At 43.7% G+C, this 17,011-nt stretch overlaps 1 protein-coding gene across 9 annotated transcripts in view; it reads left to right on the forward strand.

Moving 5' to 3' along the window:
• The window catches only part of adgrl2a (adhesion G protein-coupled receptor L2a), a 120,605-nt gene that overhangs the window by 67,372 nt on the left and 36,222 nt on the right, over positions 1–17,011 (forward strand). For all 9 annotated transcript variants that reach the window (XM_084067764.1, XM_084067771.1, XM_084067763.1 and 6 more), the window contains one exon: positions 5,374–6,174. In XM_084067764.1, the coding sequence (XP_083923890.1) occupies positions 5,374–6,174 (801 nt within the window). The remainder of the gene's footprint in view (positions 1–5,373; positions 6,175–17,011) is intronic.

Here is a 17,011-nt window from a genome sequence, read left to right on the forward strand (position 1 = left end):
GTAACTATTGATTGACTGTTGATAAAAACATAATTGACACTAGGAATTATCCATCAGACTTTGCGGTCTTTACAGATAAATTTGAATGGCAGAAATCTGTTCAGAATTACATGCAGGGTCTTACTGAATAGCATAATCCCCACCTCAATGATATTATTTAAAAAAAAAAGAAAAGAGACAGACGTTGTATCTGACCACGAGACCAGCCTGACTCAGGACTGAGTAAATAGAGAGAAATTCTTACCCGACAGCCCTGACCCAAAAGGTGGGCCATAGCCTAGTCCCAAAGCATTGGTTCCCTAACCAAGAGTCTTTGTGTCCTTTGAAATTTAAATGGCAGTTCAATTCCAGAAAGTAATAGATCATTTGTTTTAGTTTTTTCACCTCAATGAATCATTCATTATCCTTGTCATTAAGCCTTTGCATTGTCACCTACAAGTAAAGCCTGAAACAAACCATGTACATTTCAACCATTTCCAGTTTTTTTACAGCAATAATTTGGTTCATGTCAAGAGCTACCCTCATTATCACATTGAACAAGCCAGGGATGGTTATTCACCTTCACCTTGCACCAAGTCACCTTCTGAATTGGCTGTGGTAATTGCCTTGAAACAGGGGACATAAAAGCAAAGAAGTTTCTTCATTAAGGCTGCTCTTGAAATTGTGTAAAAAAAAAAGAAATCTATGTCTGTTGCTATGCTGCTGTGTAAAAATAAAAGAGGCATATCTCCCTGCACTAACAGGCCTTCTAAGCCATCAGTGCTAGTTTAGCTTTGTGTCATCACCTACTCTCTCTGTTATATTCATTTTACATGCGTGTTATACACGTTTTTTTAGGCATATTTCACATGTCAAAAAACAGCTTTAACAAGGCACATTTTCCGTTACTACAGAAGTTTATATAATTTACCCCTTATGTACTGTATGTATTGTAGTCCTACTACTGTACATATGGGGAAATAATTTACTGTAGACTGCAGTGCATGATTGTCCCTTACATAGTATGTATACATTTAGATTATGCAATTTTTCTATTTGCTTCCTGATGCTTAAATAATGCTGGAGCCACTAATTGAGTCTGCAGTGGACAGCAGACATATTAGCCAAGTTGATACAGACAGTTTGCCAGTCTAGTCAGTACTAAAGTACATTACATGCAATTTAAAGGGAGCCTCAGACTCTGAAAGGCAAAGGCCCTGTAGTTTATTAAAATAAAGGTACAGAGCGGATTGGATTAAGATGGAACATGCAATTATTCATAACTCATATGTGTAAAGCAGTTGTAGAGCAGGAAAGCAGAGCCGGTTTGTGGTGCTTGGTGACAATGGGAGAGGGGGTTTTGGGTGGTTGGGTGTCTTGTTTTGTTTCAATTCTGCAATGTTCAAACGTTACTGACTCTTCTTCCCTTCCCTTGTGCAATCTGCAGGATACCTCCTGGGCAACCTGATTCATTCTCTTCTTCCACTGAGCGGTTTCTGATCACAATGATCGCCTTTCTTTTCCCCACCCTTTTTTTTTTTCCTACTAACCACTCTTTTTCTTTTCAGATTTCCACCTCTCTCTCCTTTTCTCCCATCTCAATTTCTTTCCCTCGGTCTTTCGTCTTCTCTTTTATCTGGTTGGGGGCAGCTTCTGGGAACTCGACCGTTGTTAATTTGTTTACTTCTCCCTCGCTGTTTGATGTCTTAGGTAGCTGTGGCGCCCTCAAATCACTTCTGCAGAGTGGCATGCATTACTTGTGCTTCTCAGCCTGATTTTCTGTCTTCTTCTCTTTTGCTGTCAATAGGGGCATGCCTTCTCTCCAGAACACTGTTTGTTGTAACCTTTTGATCACTGGACTGGATTTAAAAAGCAAATAAGAAGCTTTGTCTCTAAACGCTCATGTCATTTTTCCCCCCTTGTTCCAAACATCTGTTAAATATATTACAAAAGAGGGCTTTTCTAACAGCTATAGTAGGCATTCTTCATTACATTCTCAGGCAATCGTGTGTTTTTTTTGTCATCATTCGGTCTCTTAAGTTGCGCTAATGTATTTCGCTTCTCCACCACAGTACCTAGCTTACTTTACACAATGAAGTGTAAACACTTCAACGTTTAAGGACCTTGTTTTAAAAAAATGGCTAAGTGGCCTAAGAAAAAAAAGGAAGTATTTATAGATGAATATCATTGGAAACCGCAAATTTATTCAGCAAATCAAGCACAATGTTTACCCTGGAACTTGATACACAGTTCAACTGTGAATAAGCCACCTGATTTGGTTTTGCTACTGTGATTTAGGGTGATTATAAACTTCCTTGATGAATACTCGACCCACAAACTAGATAGCTTTTCCTTTTTTTATAGCCTACAGTACTACATCACTGTATTTCACCATCACACATTTACTTGTTGTTGTTCTCACATGGTGAATTAGTGTAAGAGCGGGTGTTTGCTATCAGGCAGGTGTTAGATTGATCATTAAGCTAAGTTAAGGATAATATTTGGGGGCCCAATCGGGTAGCATAATACTTGAAGCATTGAAGAGCAATATTGTATCTTTCAATCGCTATGCCTAGTGGCCTACTTTTTAGGTATCAATTGAATGTTATATTTATCAGTTACACTAGAGTAATGTTGGCTTTATATGACTTGTGGTGTTAACTCATTGAGTGCCAGAATTGCCAGAATTTTTTTTTTTCACTGAAAACAAAAAGTGCTTAGAAAGCGAGATACAGCCTTTTTCAGTTCTAAGTTAAACAAGGAGTGGATGGAGCTGCAAATCTTCAGATGATGATATCTTGGGTTCTGAACATGTTTTTCAAAAAAAAAAAAAGATTTTTTTTTCAAAAACACATCAAACACGTCATTGGCACGTTGAGCCATAGCGGTAAAAACACGTGAAACACGTTAATGGCACTCAATGAGTTAATTATCAGTGTAACTCAAAGCAGATTTGTTGTAATACACCCCTTCGGCCAATTTCCCTAAAGTATGTTGAACATTTAACGGATGTAAGCAAGTGAACATATACGTTAAGGAAACCATGACCGGAATGGGGAAATTGCTTCCGTTGGATTAAGATTGTGTTGGATGATAGAGTAAATGAGTAGCTACAGATATGCTGTGTTTAGCTATCACTATGAACCTGGCTTTCCACCTGGAGTTAGGTTTGGTTAGTGGCAATGGGTGAATAAGAAGATATCACACGTTTTATAATAATGTGTTAAGGCAAATTCCTCAAACAAACCGCTGAAGCTACAGATAAAAGCAACCAGCAACATAATATAAAATGGGTCCATATAGTAGAAGTATGTAACAACTTTTTTTTGCTTACACTATGAAAAGTTGCATCCAAATTATGCTTGTTTTTCCAAATCATGAAGAATTTACAAATAACCTGATAAAGGTCTGAATACCGAAACATTGTTCCCAATAAATACTTTTCTTTTCTTTTATTCTTTTTTAAATCATACCATGATTTACTGAATCATCATTAATCCATTAATGGTCAAACCCATCCTTAACATTCAAGAGGTTTTATTTGTCACATGCTCATAAGAGTATGTGCAGTGAAATGCCATGCTCTGCCAGACTGCCAGACTAAAGCAGGTTAACTTGTAATGTGCACAAATAAAGCAGTCATCCGTATAATGATGGATTAGAACTGTTTTGAGTGTGGATCATTTTAATAAGATTAGTGCTAAAAATGTTGCACTAATACCATGCTCTGTCATATTCAATCTGTCAGTCAGAAAAGTGCTTGTCTAAGGGACAAACTAGCATTGAAGATTATTTTGGGATTGGTGAATGTCACAAGCTAAACTAATGTACAATATATTGATGGTTTGCCATCAATGATGTTACATTCTCACAGACAGTAGGATGTCCTTCAAATTGTGCCTGAAACTAAATCGACCCCTCCTGTTATAAACCAAGCTTAACAGTTGGTCATGAACCCATGCACGATCAATGTAAATAACAACTCCTTTTCTCTAAGGCAGGGTTCGTCAGCGGTGTCCCATCTTTTTCTCACCTGTCTCTCACATTTTTCCCCGAACAGGTCTGCCTGTCTTTGTCCATGTCTCATGTTTCTTGCATATGTAATCTTAGCGATTAATTCATACTAATCTCTTTTTCTTCCCTTGCACCCCTTTCATTCTCTTCCAACGCTTAAAATAGAAGTGGAGCAAAAAGGTAAATAACAGACATGATCTAAACCCTAGCTCCTTGTTTTTGTGGCATCTGGTTGTAAACCTTACCTATCTTCCCGTAGTGGCCGCAACAAATATACAAATATACAACACATATAGTGTAAAACATTATCTCCAGTATACCCCTATTGTAATGTTAACGGATAACGTAGTGCTACATGGGGAATGAGCGCAAAAAGAAAATACATTCTAAAGATGATGCAACCACATAAGCAGCCTAAGATGTAAGTAGGGGCATACTGGCTGTGGTCCATGGGGAGTTTCTATCGTCATAACCCCTGGATGCTTTTGCTACTCAGCAGAATTCCATACCGCCTGGCTTCCCAGTCCTTCTCCATAGCATGCCATGGTAACCGTGTTTCTGGGCCCTTTTTTTCCAAGCTATCGCTTTCTACACTCTCGTTCTCTTTCTCAGCCCCGTTCGCCTTTTCCCTCCTCTATCTCGCCCCAGCCTGTTATTCAAACTTGACCACTTTCTGCTCCTCTCTCTGTGCGCCTCAGAGAAAGCCCTCCCCCAACCCCCTATACTGCCACCCGCCCACTGGGACGGTTGTTTTAAAATGTAATGGATGTGACATTTGCACCACTCGATAATGACAAGCCTCTCAGGTACATAACACTGTAAGGAGAGGTGGTGTAACTGAGAAACGTCTAAAGCACAACCTGCCCCATGCACACTCTTCAGACTCCGATGACTCCTGCTCTCTCGTAGCCTCTCCCGTCTGTTGACGAGTGACTTTAGTTTGCTGCTTTTTTTGTTTACAGGACAAATTGTTTCATTTGAGTTGTTATTTTATTTTCATTTATTTTGTCCCCCCCCCAACCCCCCCTCATTTCTGTTCTACTCCCAACAGTTAAGAAGCGAGGCTTCTTTTCGTTTCAGACTATTTACCTTTATATTTATATATTCTGCTTAACAACTTTCCTATTTCCTTTTGTTCTTTCTATGCACAAAAACCAAACTCCCCGTAACTGCTCGTGAACATTGGCCATAGCTGTTAGTCATCTTTCGGCCTCTCTAACGGGTGCCTGTACCCGCCCTCCCCTACTCTTCCTGGACAACCTGTAACACAAAACGAAGACACTAGAGATTACATTGAGTTTCATTATTGTTCCAAGTTGTTTTGCTGCCACTGTGTTAACCTGTGTGTGTTTCTCATGTCTACTCTTCTCCCATCACTAGTTTTTGTTTGTCCTGGGACTCTGAAAGCTGTTGGAGATCCTTCCTTTCTCTTTGAAGCGGAGCAGCAAGCCGGTGCCTGGTGCAAAGACCCGCTGCAAGCCGGCGACAAAATCTACTTCATGCCCTGGACTCCTTACAGGACAGACACTCTCATTGAGTACTCCTCCCTGGATGACTTCCAAAACGCACGGCAAACCATCACCTACAAACTGCCCCACCGGGTGGACGGTACGGGTTTTGTGGTGTACGACGGTGCTGTGTTTTTTAACAAGGAACGTACACGCAACATCGTAAAGTTTGACCTGCGGACTCGAATCAAGAGCGGCGAGGCCATAATCAACAACGCAAACTACCACGACACGTCACCCTACAAGTGGGGAGGCAAGACGGACATCGACCTAGCAGTGGACGAGAACGGGCTGTGGGTGATCTACGCCACCGAGCAGAACAACGGCATGGTGGTGATCAGCCAGCTGAACCCGTACACGCTGCGCTTCGAGGCCACGTGGGAGACGACCTACGACAAGCGCTCGGCCTCCAACGCCTTCATGGTCTGTGGAGTACTTTACGTCGTCCGCTCCACATACGAAGACAACGAGAGCGAGGTCAGCAAGAGCCTGATCGATTACGTTTACAACACCAAGCAGAACCGCGGGGAGTATGTGGATATCCACTTTCCCAACCAGTACCAGTACATCGCGGCTGTGGATTACAACCCACGAGATAACCAGCTATATGTGTGGAATAATTTTTACATCCTGAGATACAATCTGGAGTTCGGGCCACCTGATCCAGCACATGGTAAGTATTCCACCACCCACCCCGCCCTTACCCCCTTGCACCTCCCAGTTCCTCTGCACACATTCATGGGAAATTGCATTTTTTGACATAGTGATTTTAGTCCTATTAAGTGCGCCTTCCCTACTCCTTTATTCCCACATCTGTGTGTCAAGTGTCACGGCTGACTGATTTTTAATTTAGAATCTAATATGTGCTAGATATGTTACGGAAGCTTTGGAGTGTAGGAAAGCATCTCACGGGGACGAAAGTGAGTGGAGCTCGGCAGTAAACAACACCTCAAAGCCAGTTACCATATCATAAGGGATCAGTGTCTGGGGGATTTGGGTAGGTTTTACCGTGCAGGCGTTCCCCGAGTCCCCCGTGCTAAGGCCCATGGGAGCCCTGCGAGCGTATCCTGCTGCCACCAAGAGAAAGGAGGTAAGACGGAGAGAGAGAGAGAGAGATGGATAGGCAGATGGATACGTAGCCTCAACGCTGGAGCTATTCAGTACGTGCCCAAACAGGTACAAAGGCTGGCCTGGGGCAAGGATACGTCATTCCCCCTGGTGATGGTGCTGAACTGCCAAATCCCCATCGGCTGTTAAATAAACATTTCATACTCTTGAGGGTGGAGTGTAAGGAGTCAAGGCCCCGCCTGAGAGAGAGAGAGAGAGAGAAAAAGGAGAGGAGGGTTAGAAGAGAGGGCTAAGCAAAACACCAGGGAGGAGAGGGATCAATCATGCCAGGTCACGTCAGCTAAGCATGTTTTTAATTTAACTGTCAAGAGCCAAGATGAGACCGGGCCCAGACGTGCGATAGTCTTTAGATTGAGAATACAGTATAATAACTGTAATTATACTAATCCCCTTCTCACCCACAGTCCTAAGTCAATGTAATGCATGCCGCAGTTAGTGAAAATCTACAGAGGTCAAGGAACCTTCGCGCAGATTATCCCAGGGCTCAATATTTATTAATGTATTTGCTTGTCCACTTTGGTATTGATAGGCCTGGGTGGCTGCTAAATTGGGTTCAGCCAACAGTGTCACTCTACTCAGAGCGAGCTTTTAGTGTAACAAAAGTATGAACTTTGCAAGCAGACCTCATTGGCAATTAGTATGCAGAGGGTGCGCCAAATGCAAATACAGTGATCAAGGGGAGCAAGTTGAAAAATTAACTTATTTATATGCCCTAATGTAACATGTTTGAGTTTTTTTTCTCCAACAATAACAAAGATATTACTAGGTTTGTGATTAAATATTTGTTGTATTACATGAAAATGGCAGTTTTTTTCTGTGAAGCTGTGTGTGTGTGTCAGACAATTATCAATTCATTATCAGACAGTCAAACACAGAGTTTATAATTAGTTGAATGACATGGTTACAGGAGACAGAAATATAAATACGGTCAGTTTCACCAAAACAATGTACAGTGTGCAAACAGCTGGCCAAGCTGCAGAATCCTGCATTCCTACAGTCTGTGTTGAGCACAGCTGGTGTGAATTTGTGAGAAAGGTTGCACACAGGCTGGCAGAACGTTCAATCGATTTAGTCACCTGTTGAATGCACATTGATTACTAATACAAAAAACAAAAGACTTTGAAAGGGTTCTCTCTGAAATAAGACCATATGTTGTGTGTCTGAGAGAGACACACTCCCCTAATGCTGTCTCCACGGACAGTCAATTCTCTAGAAAGGAAAGCCTTTCGTCTACTTAACCACATAATCCCTATATATTTCGTTGTACTGTAGGACGACTAGTGAAAATGGCAGCTCTGAAAGCACACCACGCGTTGTATCGCGATGCATTGTGAGCTTGTAGATCTGCTATTGTTGCTATCCTACTATAGTAGAATGAACCAAACTCTGTCAGTCCATCCATATCCATTGTCCATCTTCTCAGTGGACTTGAACTTGACCATTGGCATATGCAGGGAGTGAGGGAGACACTTTCCCCAAATTTACACTTCGTTAGCATTTTCACCACAGGGTCTGTAGTCGCAGCCCCATAACCCGAATTGACAGCAATGCTGTGGTTCTATGGGATCTGTGGCCACGGTAAAAATAATAATGTTTGCATACTGGTTAGATGCTCTGCTAAAAAGTGAAATAAACAAAGCGGGACATCTGACCAGTGTGAGGACCTTTATTATTGTTTTATGTTGATCTTCTGTTTGTCCTGCACCTGGATACTGAGGTGGATGTACATGTACTATATTCCTTATATGTTGTCATGGCACCATATCCCGGACAAACAGTGGGTGGAAATGCGGTCATGGACTAGCTTTTGAAAATGGTAAAACCTTTTAAAACTTTTTGGGGGAAAAACTTTTACCGATTACATGCCCAAAATAGGGATGCCAGGTTGAAAGTGGTTACGTATTTTGTGCCGTGTGTATGCCTCTTATTGTTTTATTAGCTGACAACGTTTTGATCAGTTGTGGATCATCTTCAGGTTGACCTGAAGAAGATCCACAACAAATCGAAACGTTGTCAGCTAATAAAGAAGTACCTTTTTACCTGCTTTGGTGTGCGGGCTCTACCCTTTTTGAACTGAAGCCTCTTTAGCCCAGCACCCACCAGTCGATGTGCGTTACCTAAGTTCCCTTTCAAAATGCCTCTTATTTTTTCCCATGTCGGCTATATTGCGAAGACTGTACGCTTAACGTCTAAACTGCAGGAGGATTCAGCTCGCTCAACTTGACAAATGAGTCATGGACCTGGCCCCGCGCCTGACTAATGTGTGTTGAGTTGCAGTCGATGAGTGCAAGGGAGAATGGTCCAAGATGATCATCAGGATGTCAATAATGTTGTCCTCCCACACGGCTGATGTTGACATATAAATGATGGCACTTTTTTTTCTTGGCTGTCACTAAACGCTCCACATATCTTGATGCTCGGTTTCAGAGCAGCTCACACTCGCTTCTCTGGTCCCAGATGTAAAAGCCAGCAGAATGTTTTCTTTCGGCAGTGTAGGATTGATGACGTCTAAAGGTGTAATTGCTGTTTTGTACAGTAAGTCTTAAAGAGTATATATAAAACAATGCTTATGCCTTAATCGTGCGTTACATCCCTTCACATCGCATGTGTATCCACAGTCTGCCCAGGTTCACATGCAACCCCCCCTCCCCCCCCCACACACACACACACACAGGATCAAACGGGCTTCAACAGGAATCTAGGTACATAGTTATGAACAGTTATTAAGATGTTTATGCATCCAGTAAGCATCCTCTCTCCCACAGAGCCTGGCCCTCTAATATTGCATACTACTTACAGCGTAAAATTATGCTCGTTTGTTTCTTTCTTTTTTCCACTGTACAATCTGCAAGCTTCTAGCTGAAAGGTCGGAGAACTGATGCTCCCAACTAGACTCACTTTCACTGATTACAACATTAGAGTAAGCTTTCAGCAAGCCTAGCTCACAGCAATTATGAGCTACAAACAATAGGGAGTGCAGGAGGCCAGACACAGATAACACAAAACAAATACACGTTTAACCCTATAGTAATAATGATGGCTTTATCAGACTGCTAGATATTTTATTTTTTCAGGTTACACTGGAAGATAGGGAATGACTCTGTTGTCCTTGACCGGACTGGAAAGGTCCCTGCGTTATTGGGTGGTGCCCCGGATGGAAGCCATGATCGGGGGGGGGGGGGGGGGTGTTCATGCAGGAAGCAGCAGACAGTGCTAAGTGGCCAGTATTTGGAGAGCGCATGGGCCTGGCATCATCATGTAGGATCACACGATACCTGTTCTGACTGTGATGGCCAGTCACAAGGTAGTACACACAGCATTAAACATTAATTAAAATGCCACTCTCGCGCACACACACACACACACACACACACACACACACACACACACACACACACACACACACACACACACACACACACACACACACACACACACACACACACACACACACACACACACACACACACACACAGAGCACGGAGTGCATGGTTCGTTCTCTAGTCCTGTGATGGCTCTTGTCACATGCTTTGCCTTGTCATGGAGCGCAATCAGATAGAAGTGATGCCCAGGACATTCTGCATCAGACAGTTGGGTTCTTGTCAAGTCTAATAATGTCGCTCAAAGTTGAGACAAGATCAGCTCCTGTTATGGGGGAGGGAATGGGGTCGCGTCCAACAAGCAGCTCTATACTGAAAGTGGAAGTTAATTGGGTCACTATGTCCCTCTCCTGGCATACTGTAACCAATAAGCCTTTTCTCTGACACAAAATGCCATACCACTAACTACTGTCTGTGGCTTCACGCCCGTTTTCTGTCTCATATAAGGGCTCATAAAGAGACATATTCCTCTGTCGCATCTCCTAAGTGAGATGATTAAATTGATTTAAACGAGATGTTCCGCATGAAAAACTCATTATGCGTTTGTGTGGGTCGTTTACTCATGCCAAGTGCCAGCATGTGGGCCTCAAATCACGGCGTAAGCATCTAACAAGGTAACATTTCTATACGGTAAAATGCACAGGCAAGGCCCATCCACCACCTCAATGGGACACAGGTGAGCTTGGGAAACCTTTTTATTCATCCCCTGTGGCAGAGTGCGATTGTGAATCACTCCCGCGTGAAAGCCCCGGGCACTGCGGAAACCACCCACACAAGTCAAGACCACCTCTTTAATTGTTCAGAATGTCAATACATTTGCATACAATTTCAATCTGTCGCCGCACCCCTCAAATTACACATTTGCAAGTGGGGATTGTAAGACAGGAGAGAGTGACCCAATTTGTTTGAAATTATAAGGTATGCCGAGCTGACATAATTCGCCAATTATATCTTCCCAGTCTCTGCGTGTGGTCAGAACAGCACCCCGCGTTATTGGGGGAGTGCTGGTGTGATGTGCCGCAGACATTCTCGTCTGTTTGCAGAATGATGCTTTTGAGCTGTACACGTCTAACAAAGTCCCGCGGCAGAACGTGCTCCTTCCTTGGTGTCGGACGATTTCACAGCTTTTCCGTAACATCGTCATGATTCCTTTGATCTGTTCCTCTGCAGCACTGGCATCTAGCTCAGCACATTGGGAATTAAAATGTGTGCATGGCAACAATTACAGAGAGATGAGAAGCGCATAGACAATGAAAAGAGAGAGATATGGTCCCTATATCCCTGTATATATATATAGATCAAAGGGTTTGAGTCCCCTTCATAAATATACATTAAGATGTGTCCTTGAAATGCCACATGATGGTTGCAAGATGCCTTGCTTAAAAGCACTGTCATATTTTCTTAACAGTAACTTCCCTCCATAGGACATAATAACACATGAGCAACACAGCCTTCACAGGTGGTCACGGTGCAGGCCTATGAGCCCACAGAACCAAGACGGAGACAATGTTAAAAACTGCCAAGTTCTTGGTTTGTGCCTGTTGGGCGCCACAAGTGAACCTGGTGTCGAGATAGAGAGAATATTGATGTGTAAAGTAGCGACTGCTTCTTTTGCTTTTGTTCCCCTGTCCCATCCTGCCCTCTGTTTCTCAATATCTCGATCCGTCTTCTGTCTCTCTCTCTCTCTCTCTCTCTCTCTCTCTCTCTCTCTCCCCCCCCCCCTTCCATGTCCATCTCTCTACACAGTCTGTGTCTGCTCCCACCTCGTCTCTCTTTGTTTATATCTTTTTGTCTCTGTCTAACCCCGTCTGTCTTCACTCTCTCTTCTTTCTTTCCTCCCCCTCTCTCAGGGTTATCGTTTTTCTGAGCTTCTCCGTTCCTTGTGGTCCACCTCCTACATGTCCCCCTACGCGATGAGCTGTACCGTCCATCTGTCAACAGAGATATAGCCTACATGATTGTGTGTGTGTGTGTGTGTGTGCTGGCCTGCCCTCGCAAAGCAAAACTGTGAGCCTGTCCATCCCAGCCTTCTCTCTCTCTCCCTCTCTCTGTCTCTCTCTCTCTCTCTGCCCCTCTCTCTCTCTCTCTGCCCCTCTCTCTCTGTGTCTCCGTCTCTCCCTCATTTCTCCTGCCAGCACCGCCGTTCTCCCAGGCTCCCAGGCGCGTCTCTCCCCTGCATTGGCAATAAAGGGATTAATTACCTTGCCAATCTGTGCTGATAATAGGAGGGACATGCTAATTCAATGACGACTCTTCCTCCCTATCCCTGTGCGGCGGCTTTATCCTCACTGCTGTCGCGTTATCTCCCGATCCGTCGCTCCCTACTCCCCTCACCGTTCCTTCAAAGTAGCCTTCCCTTTTTTGAAATCATGTTTTTAAACGATATTCCGTTATTCAACCGTCATATTAACCGGCCACATTGTCTGTGACGATATCAGTTGGGTTGAATTTGTAACAATAAAGGCAGGGTGGAAACGAAATCCCAGGGCACAGATTTACAGCCGGCCTCGCCTCACCTCTGATGTTACATTGTGCAGTTAAACGTAACGTTACTCCCACGACTGTTGGTAATGAAGGAGATCTTGCTCACGGTGGGAGAGAGAGAGGGGCGTCAGGGGTCACCCGTTCAACCACTGAAGTCCGATCATGTTTTAGCGTTAGCTCGCCCGGAGGCTGCACATCGTAGGGCACGGCGGGCCAATTATTGTCCGACAAGTAAGACCATTTCATCCCCGGTCCTTAGGAAAAGCACGTCGGAGAGAAGGCGATCTTCCACATTGGCGATCCTGGCCAGCTGCTGGCTGACGACTCCTCTTACGGTCTGAAGTCAACACTATGGAGGCACAGGGCGGACGAGGGGGGGGTGCAGTGCTGTGCTTAGGGTTATGTTTCAGAATGTCACTGGGAGTTGTTTTACATAAGAGAGACAGAGTAGGGGAGGTTGTGTGTGTGTGCATGTGTATGGATGTGCGCGTGCATTCTTGTGTGTGTGCGTTTGTGTGCGCGTGCATGCATGCTTGTGTGTGTGGGGGGTGATTATGTTCAGGCTGAGCCGAATTGCCACGGGGATCTGCAGTCTCTTGTTTGATTACAGTCTGACTGTGAAACAAGGCGTATTCAAAGAATTATTACTCAGACATCACAACGGTCCCCCAACAGTCGCTGACACATGCCTTTGAGGAGGTTTATTTCACACTGTATGCCTGCTTAATGTGTGTGTGTGTGTGTGTGTGTGTGTGTGTGTGTGCGCGTGCGCGTGCGCGTGTGTGTTGCTGTATTTGTTTCTCTATGTGTGTGCATTGTTGCGAATGTGTACACCGCCGTACGACGGTGTCCCACATCGAAAATAGCTGATCTATAAGTTCATAATGTGTTGCAATTTGACGCGTTGTGACGGGGGACACCATATAGTCATACGACTAAGCATTAATCAGGCTTTAGTGTGTGTGTGTGTGTGTGTGTGTGTGTGTGTGTGTGTGTGTGTGTGTGTGTGTGTGTGTGTGTGTGTGTGTGTGTGTGTGTGTGTGTGTGTGTGTGTGTGTGTGTGTGTGTGTGTGTGTGTGTGTGTGTGTGTGTGTGTGTGTGTGTGTGTGAGCCCTCTGAAATAGAAGCCCCTGGTGTGTATGGCATCAAACGTTGCCCCGTTCAGCATGCTGGGAGTTCATGCTTGATATGTGAGGCACGTACTGAGACTGTACAGAGAAAACTGCCCGAAAAAAATGCAGGCTCCAGTCTGGCAGCTGCTATGTCTGTCTCTATACGCAGAATAGGGTATTTTCTGCATGCACACGGGTATTAATGAGTGTGAATGCAAGTTCATGGATCTGTGCGCTATGTATTATTGTATGTAATTATGTGCAGGCACGTTCTTTCATCTGCCTGTTGTGTGTGCGAGTGTCAGAGAGAGAGAGAACACTGGAGAGAACTCTAAATAACATAATTATAACATACTGTAAGTAAACTACACATTAGGTTTTGCTCCCTGAGACGCGGACATGAACACAAGCACACAAGGGCATACCTCATGGGAAATAATTGTAATGTTTACAGCTGATATATAAACAATATTGTAATGCATTCCATCCTGCAGCTACAAACAAAGCATTGGGAGAGAGACATGCAATGCAATTTTACTTGTGAATTATTGTTATTATTGTAGGCTGATATAAAAATGTTTTGCAAAATGAAAAAAATCCCCCATATAACGATTAAGCAAGGCCATGTTTCCACTATGAACTTGTCACAGGAGTATCGGCTCGGCAGTTGTGTGAATGCTTGAAAAGTGTTCTACATGTTCTGGTGGTGACACTGACAATTGCCATCCTTCTTGCTGTACTTTCTCATAGCTTCAACACCTCATTTCAGTGAAACCCTAACTCTGCCCTGAAAGACCCTTGACAAGCAGATGGCTTTTCCTTTTCATTTTTCCTCCACTCGCTTTACTTGGCCCCTGCACAAAGAACCGAGCTTGGCCCCTGTTTGATGGAAGAAATAGGCTTTTAATTGTTTAAGCTGCCATTGACTTGTTAACTTTCCTATTACTCCTTCCCATTAGGACGCCATTACCCCCTGGGAGCCATATTTAACAGCATAGACAGCTTCAGTGGAATGTTTGATACGTTGCTAGGTAACAGCTGCAGCTACTGTAAAGCTGACTTCCACTTGGAAGTTGTTGTTATGTACATTATTATACTGATTAAAACCACAGGGCCTTCATATATTATAAATCAGTCCCATGTGAATAAGACTATATGAAAACTTCTCTGTAACACACATTCTATTTCAGGTAAATTAAATGACAGTCTATTTTTGATTGCTAATTAACACTGTTGTCAAATATATCACCCAAGGGAATGAGATAAACCATTACGGTACTTATTAGCCTGAAACTTGCAGGTGTGGATGGAGAGGCAGAATTCTCTACTGCCGTTATAAGCATTATGAATATTTTGTCTATAGTTCTATGGTAATTTATCACTACGACTTCCACAGATGGTACAAACAGTCGACAAATAGCTGTATCTGCTCTAACATATCAGCTGACCAGAAGTCGAGAATGTGCAATTTATTATCGTTGTCAAATTGAAACCTTTCTTTTTTTTGCTGCTGCTGCTGCTGCAGGAAGTCCTTCAAACAAGAAAGCAAAGAAATGAACATCAATGTCATCAGATTCCTTTTGCATTTACATGAGATTGTCCGTGACAGATGAAGGGGAGAGGAGAAGAGACGTGCAAGATTAAATAATGCTTTTTACCTTTAGGGAAATTAGCTGAAACGACAAAATATTTGTTCCCTTGACACACGCAAGATAAACAGTGCCTGATAACATGTATGAAGCATTACCCTGGTGGACGACCATGCGCTGCCTCTCGTAAGTGGGGCCATTAAGCTTAATATAAAAGACACACGTGCTGTCACTTTTCATCTGTTACACTGATGCGTCTGTGGTGGCCGAGGCCAGCAAAGTCTCACATCAGGGTTGTGTGTGTGTGTGTTGCCAGTGCATGCATGCGTGGGTGTTCACATGCGCCTGTATGTGCACACGAGGGCTCGCCCGCGGTTGCTTGCGTGCATGCAAAGTGCCGACAACACTTGACGGTTCCTATACCTCCTCGTGGATGCCCTCTCCACTCCTCTCTTCCTCTCATCCCCTGTTTTTCCCGTCTCATTGTCTATCATAAGTCTCTCAGACCTTTAGCCCTGGTGGTAATAGCAGAGCCACTGAGATATATTTAAGTGGGAAAATGTGTGGGAGTCGAGTCCCACCAAAAGGTTATGAATAAGTCCGTTCTGACTATCGGCAGTACTTTGGAGGATATCTCTCTCCTCACGCTCACACTCCATGACAGCTAATTGAAGCTTCCCCTTGGGCTGAGTGCTAGACGGACATATTAATCGAGGATCCTGTCCTGGTTTCACCATGTAGCCCGACAGTGGCTTAGCCTTACCCTTCTCCTGTCACAATCAAAGTAACATTTTACAGGGAGGGAGGGTGTTCGGGGGTAACAGACAGATGTTAGCAGAACAGAGAATGGACAAAAATATCCCAATCTACATTTCTGTGTATAGCGGGAGGCACTGAAAATGCTGCCACAGCCCCACTGGGCGATCAATAGCGACCCCCCACAGTGCCTATACCTATCTACCTATCCACTTAAAGTCAGACCTGCAAAGCAGGGGACTGTCAGTGAGTAGCAGGGTCCATTTTAATACCTGTGGATTAATTCCTCCCTGCTTTCATTGGATTAAATCAGTCCAAGCTACAGCATCGAGGTAATGAGATTACTGCGTCTCTGGCTGGGATTACTGACCGAAGCAGGCGCTACACATGAATAGCACTGGTCAGGGAGGTTGCATTGTTTATGTAGGGATCCCGCTGGGAATTACTTTGCGCATACTAGTCTACATTTGTATTAGCCCTTCTTCCTTCATAAGGGAAAGAGGATTAGTTTTCATCATAAACATGTAATGAAACTCGCCAACAGGATTATTTGATCCTTTTTACTTGTATTGCATTTCATTAGACTAATGTCTAATGAGGCCCCTTAACATTCAGTACAGCCGCATCCAGTGACTGTGCATATGGAGAAGAATAATGTTGTATTATTAGCTGCATCAGTGCAGCTTGGCTCAGTCCCCTTGCAATACAGACGTTGTCTCAGCAAATTCAATTCAACTCCTCCCTAAAAGCCATCCAGTGGGCCGACTGGGATTCAGCAAAACTGGATCCCTCTCTAGTGGAAAGAGCTACAGTAGCCTAATGTTAGCCTACACTAGTTCAATTACCAACACTGGGTTCATGCTGATAATCAGGAAGGAATCCAGGAGAGTTGAAAGTAGAGGTGTAACATTTAATCAAACTAATCGATTTAATCCATTCTGAGTAATCAATTCGATCTTTTTTTGTGGGGGGGGGGGGCATTTTCTGTATTTATCTTTTTCAAAAATAGCTCAAATAGCAGCTCTTACATCTCACAATGTGTTGCAATGTGACATTTTATG

The sequence above is a fragment of the Gymnoscopelus microlampas genome (genome assembly GCF_963454915.1).
Source record: "Gymnoscopelus microlampas genome assembly, chromosome: 9".
Classification (NCBI taxonomy): domain Eukaryota; kingdom Metazoa; phylum Chordata; class Actinopteri; order Myctophiformes; family Myctophidae; genus Gymnoscopelus; species Gymnoscopelus microlampas.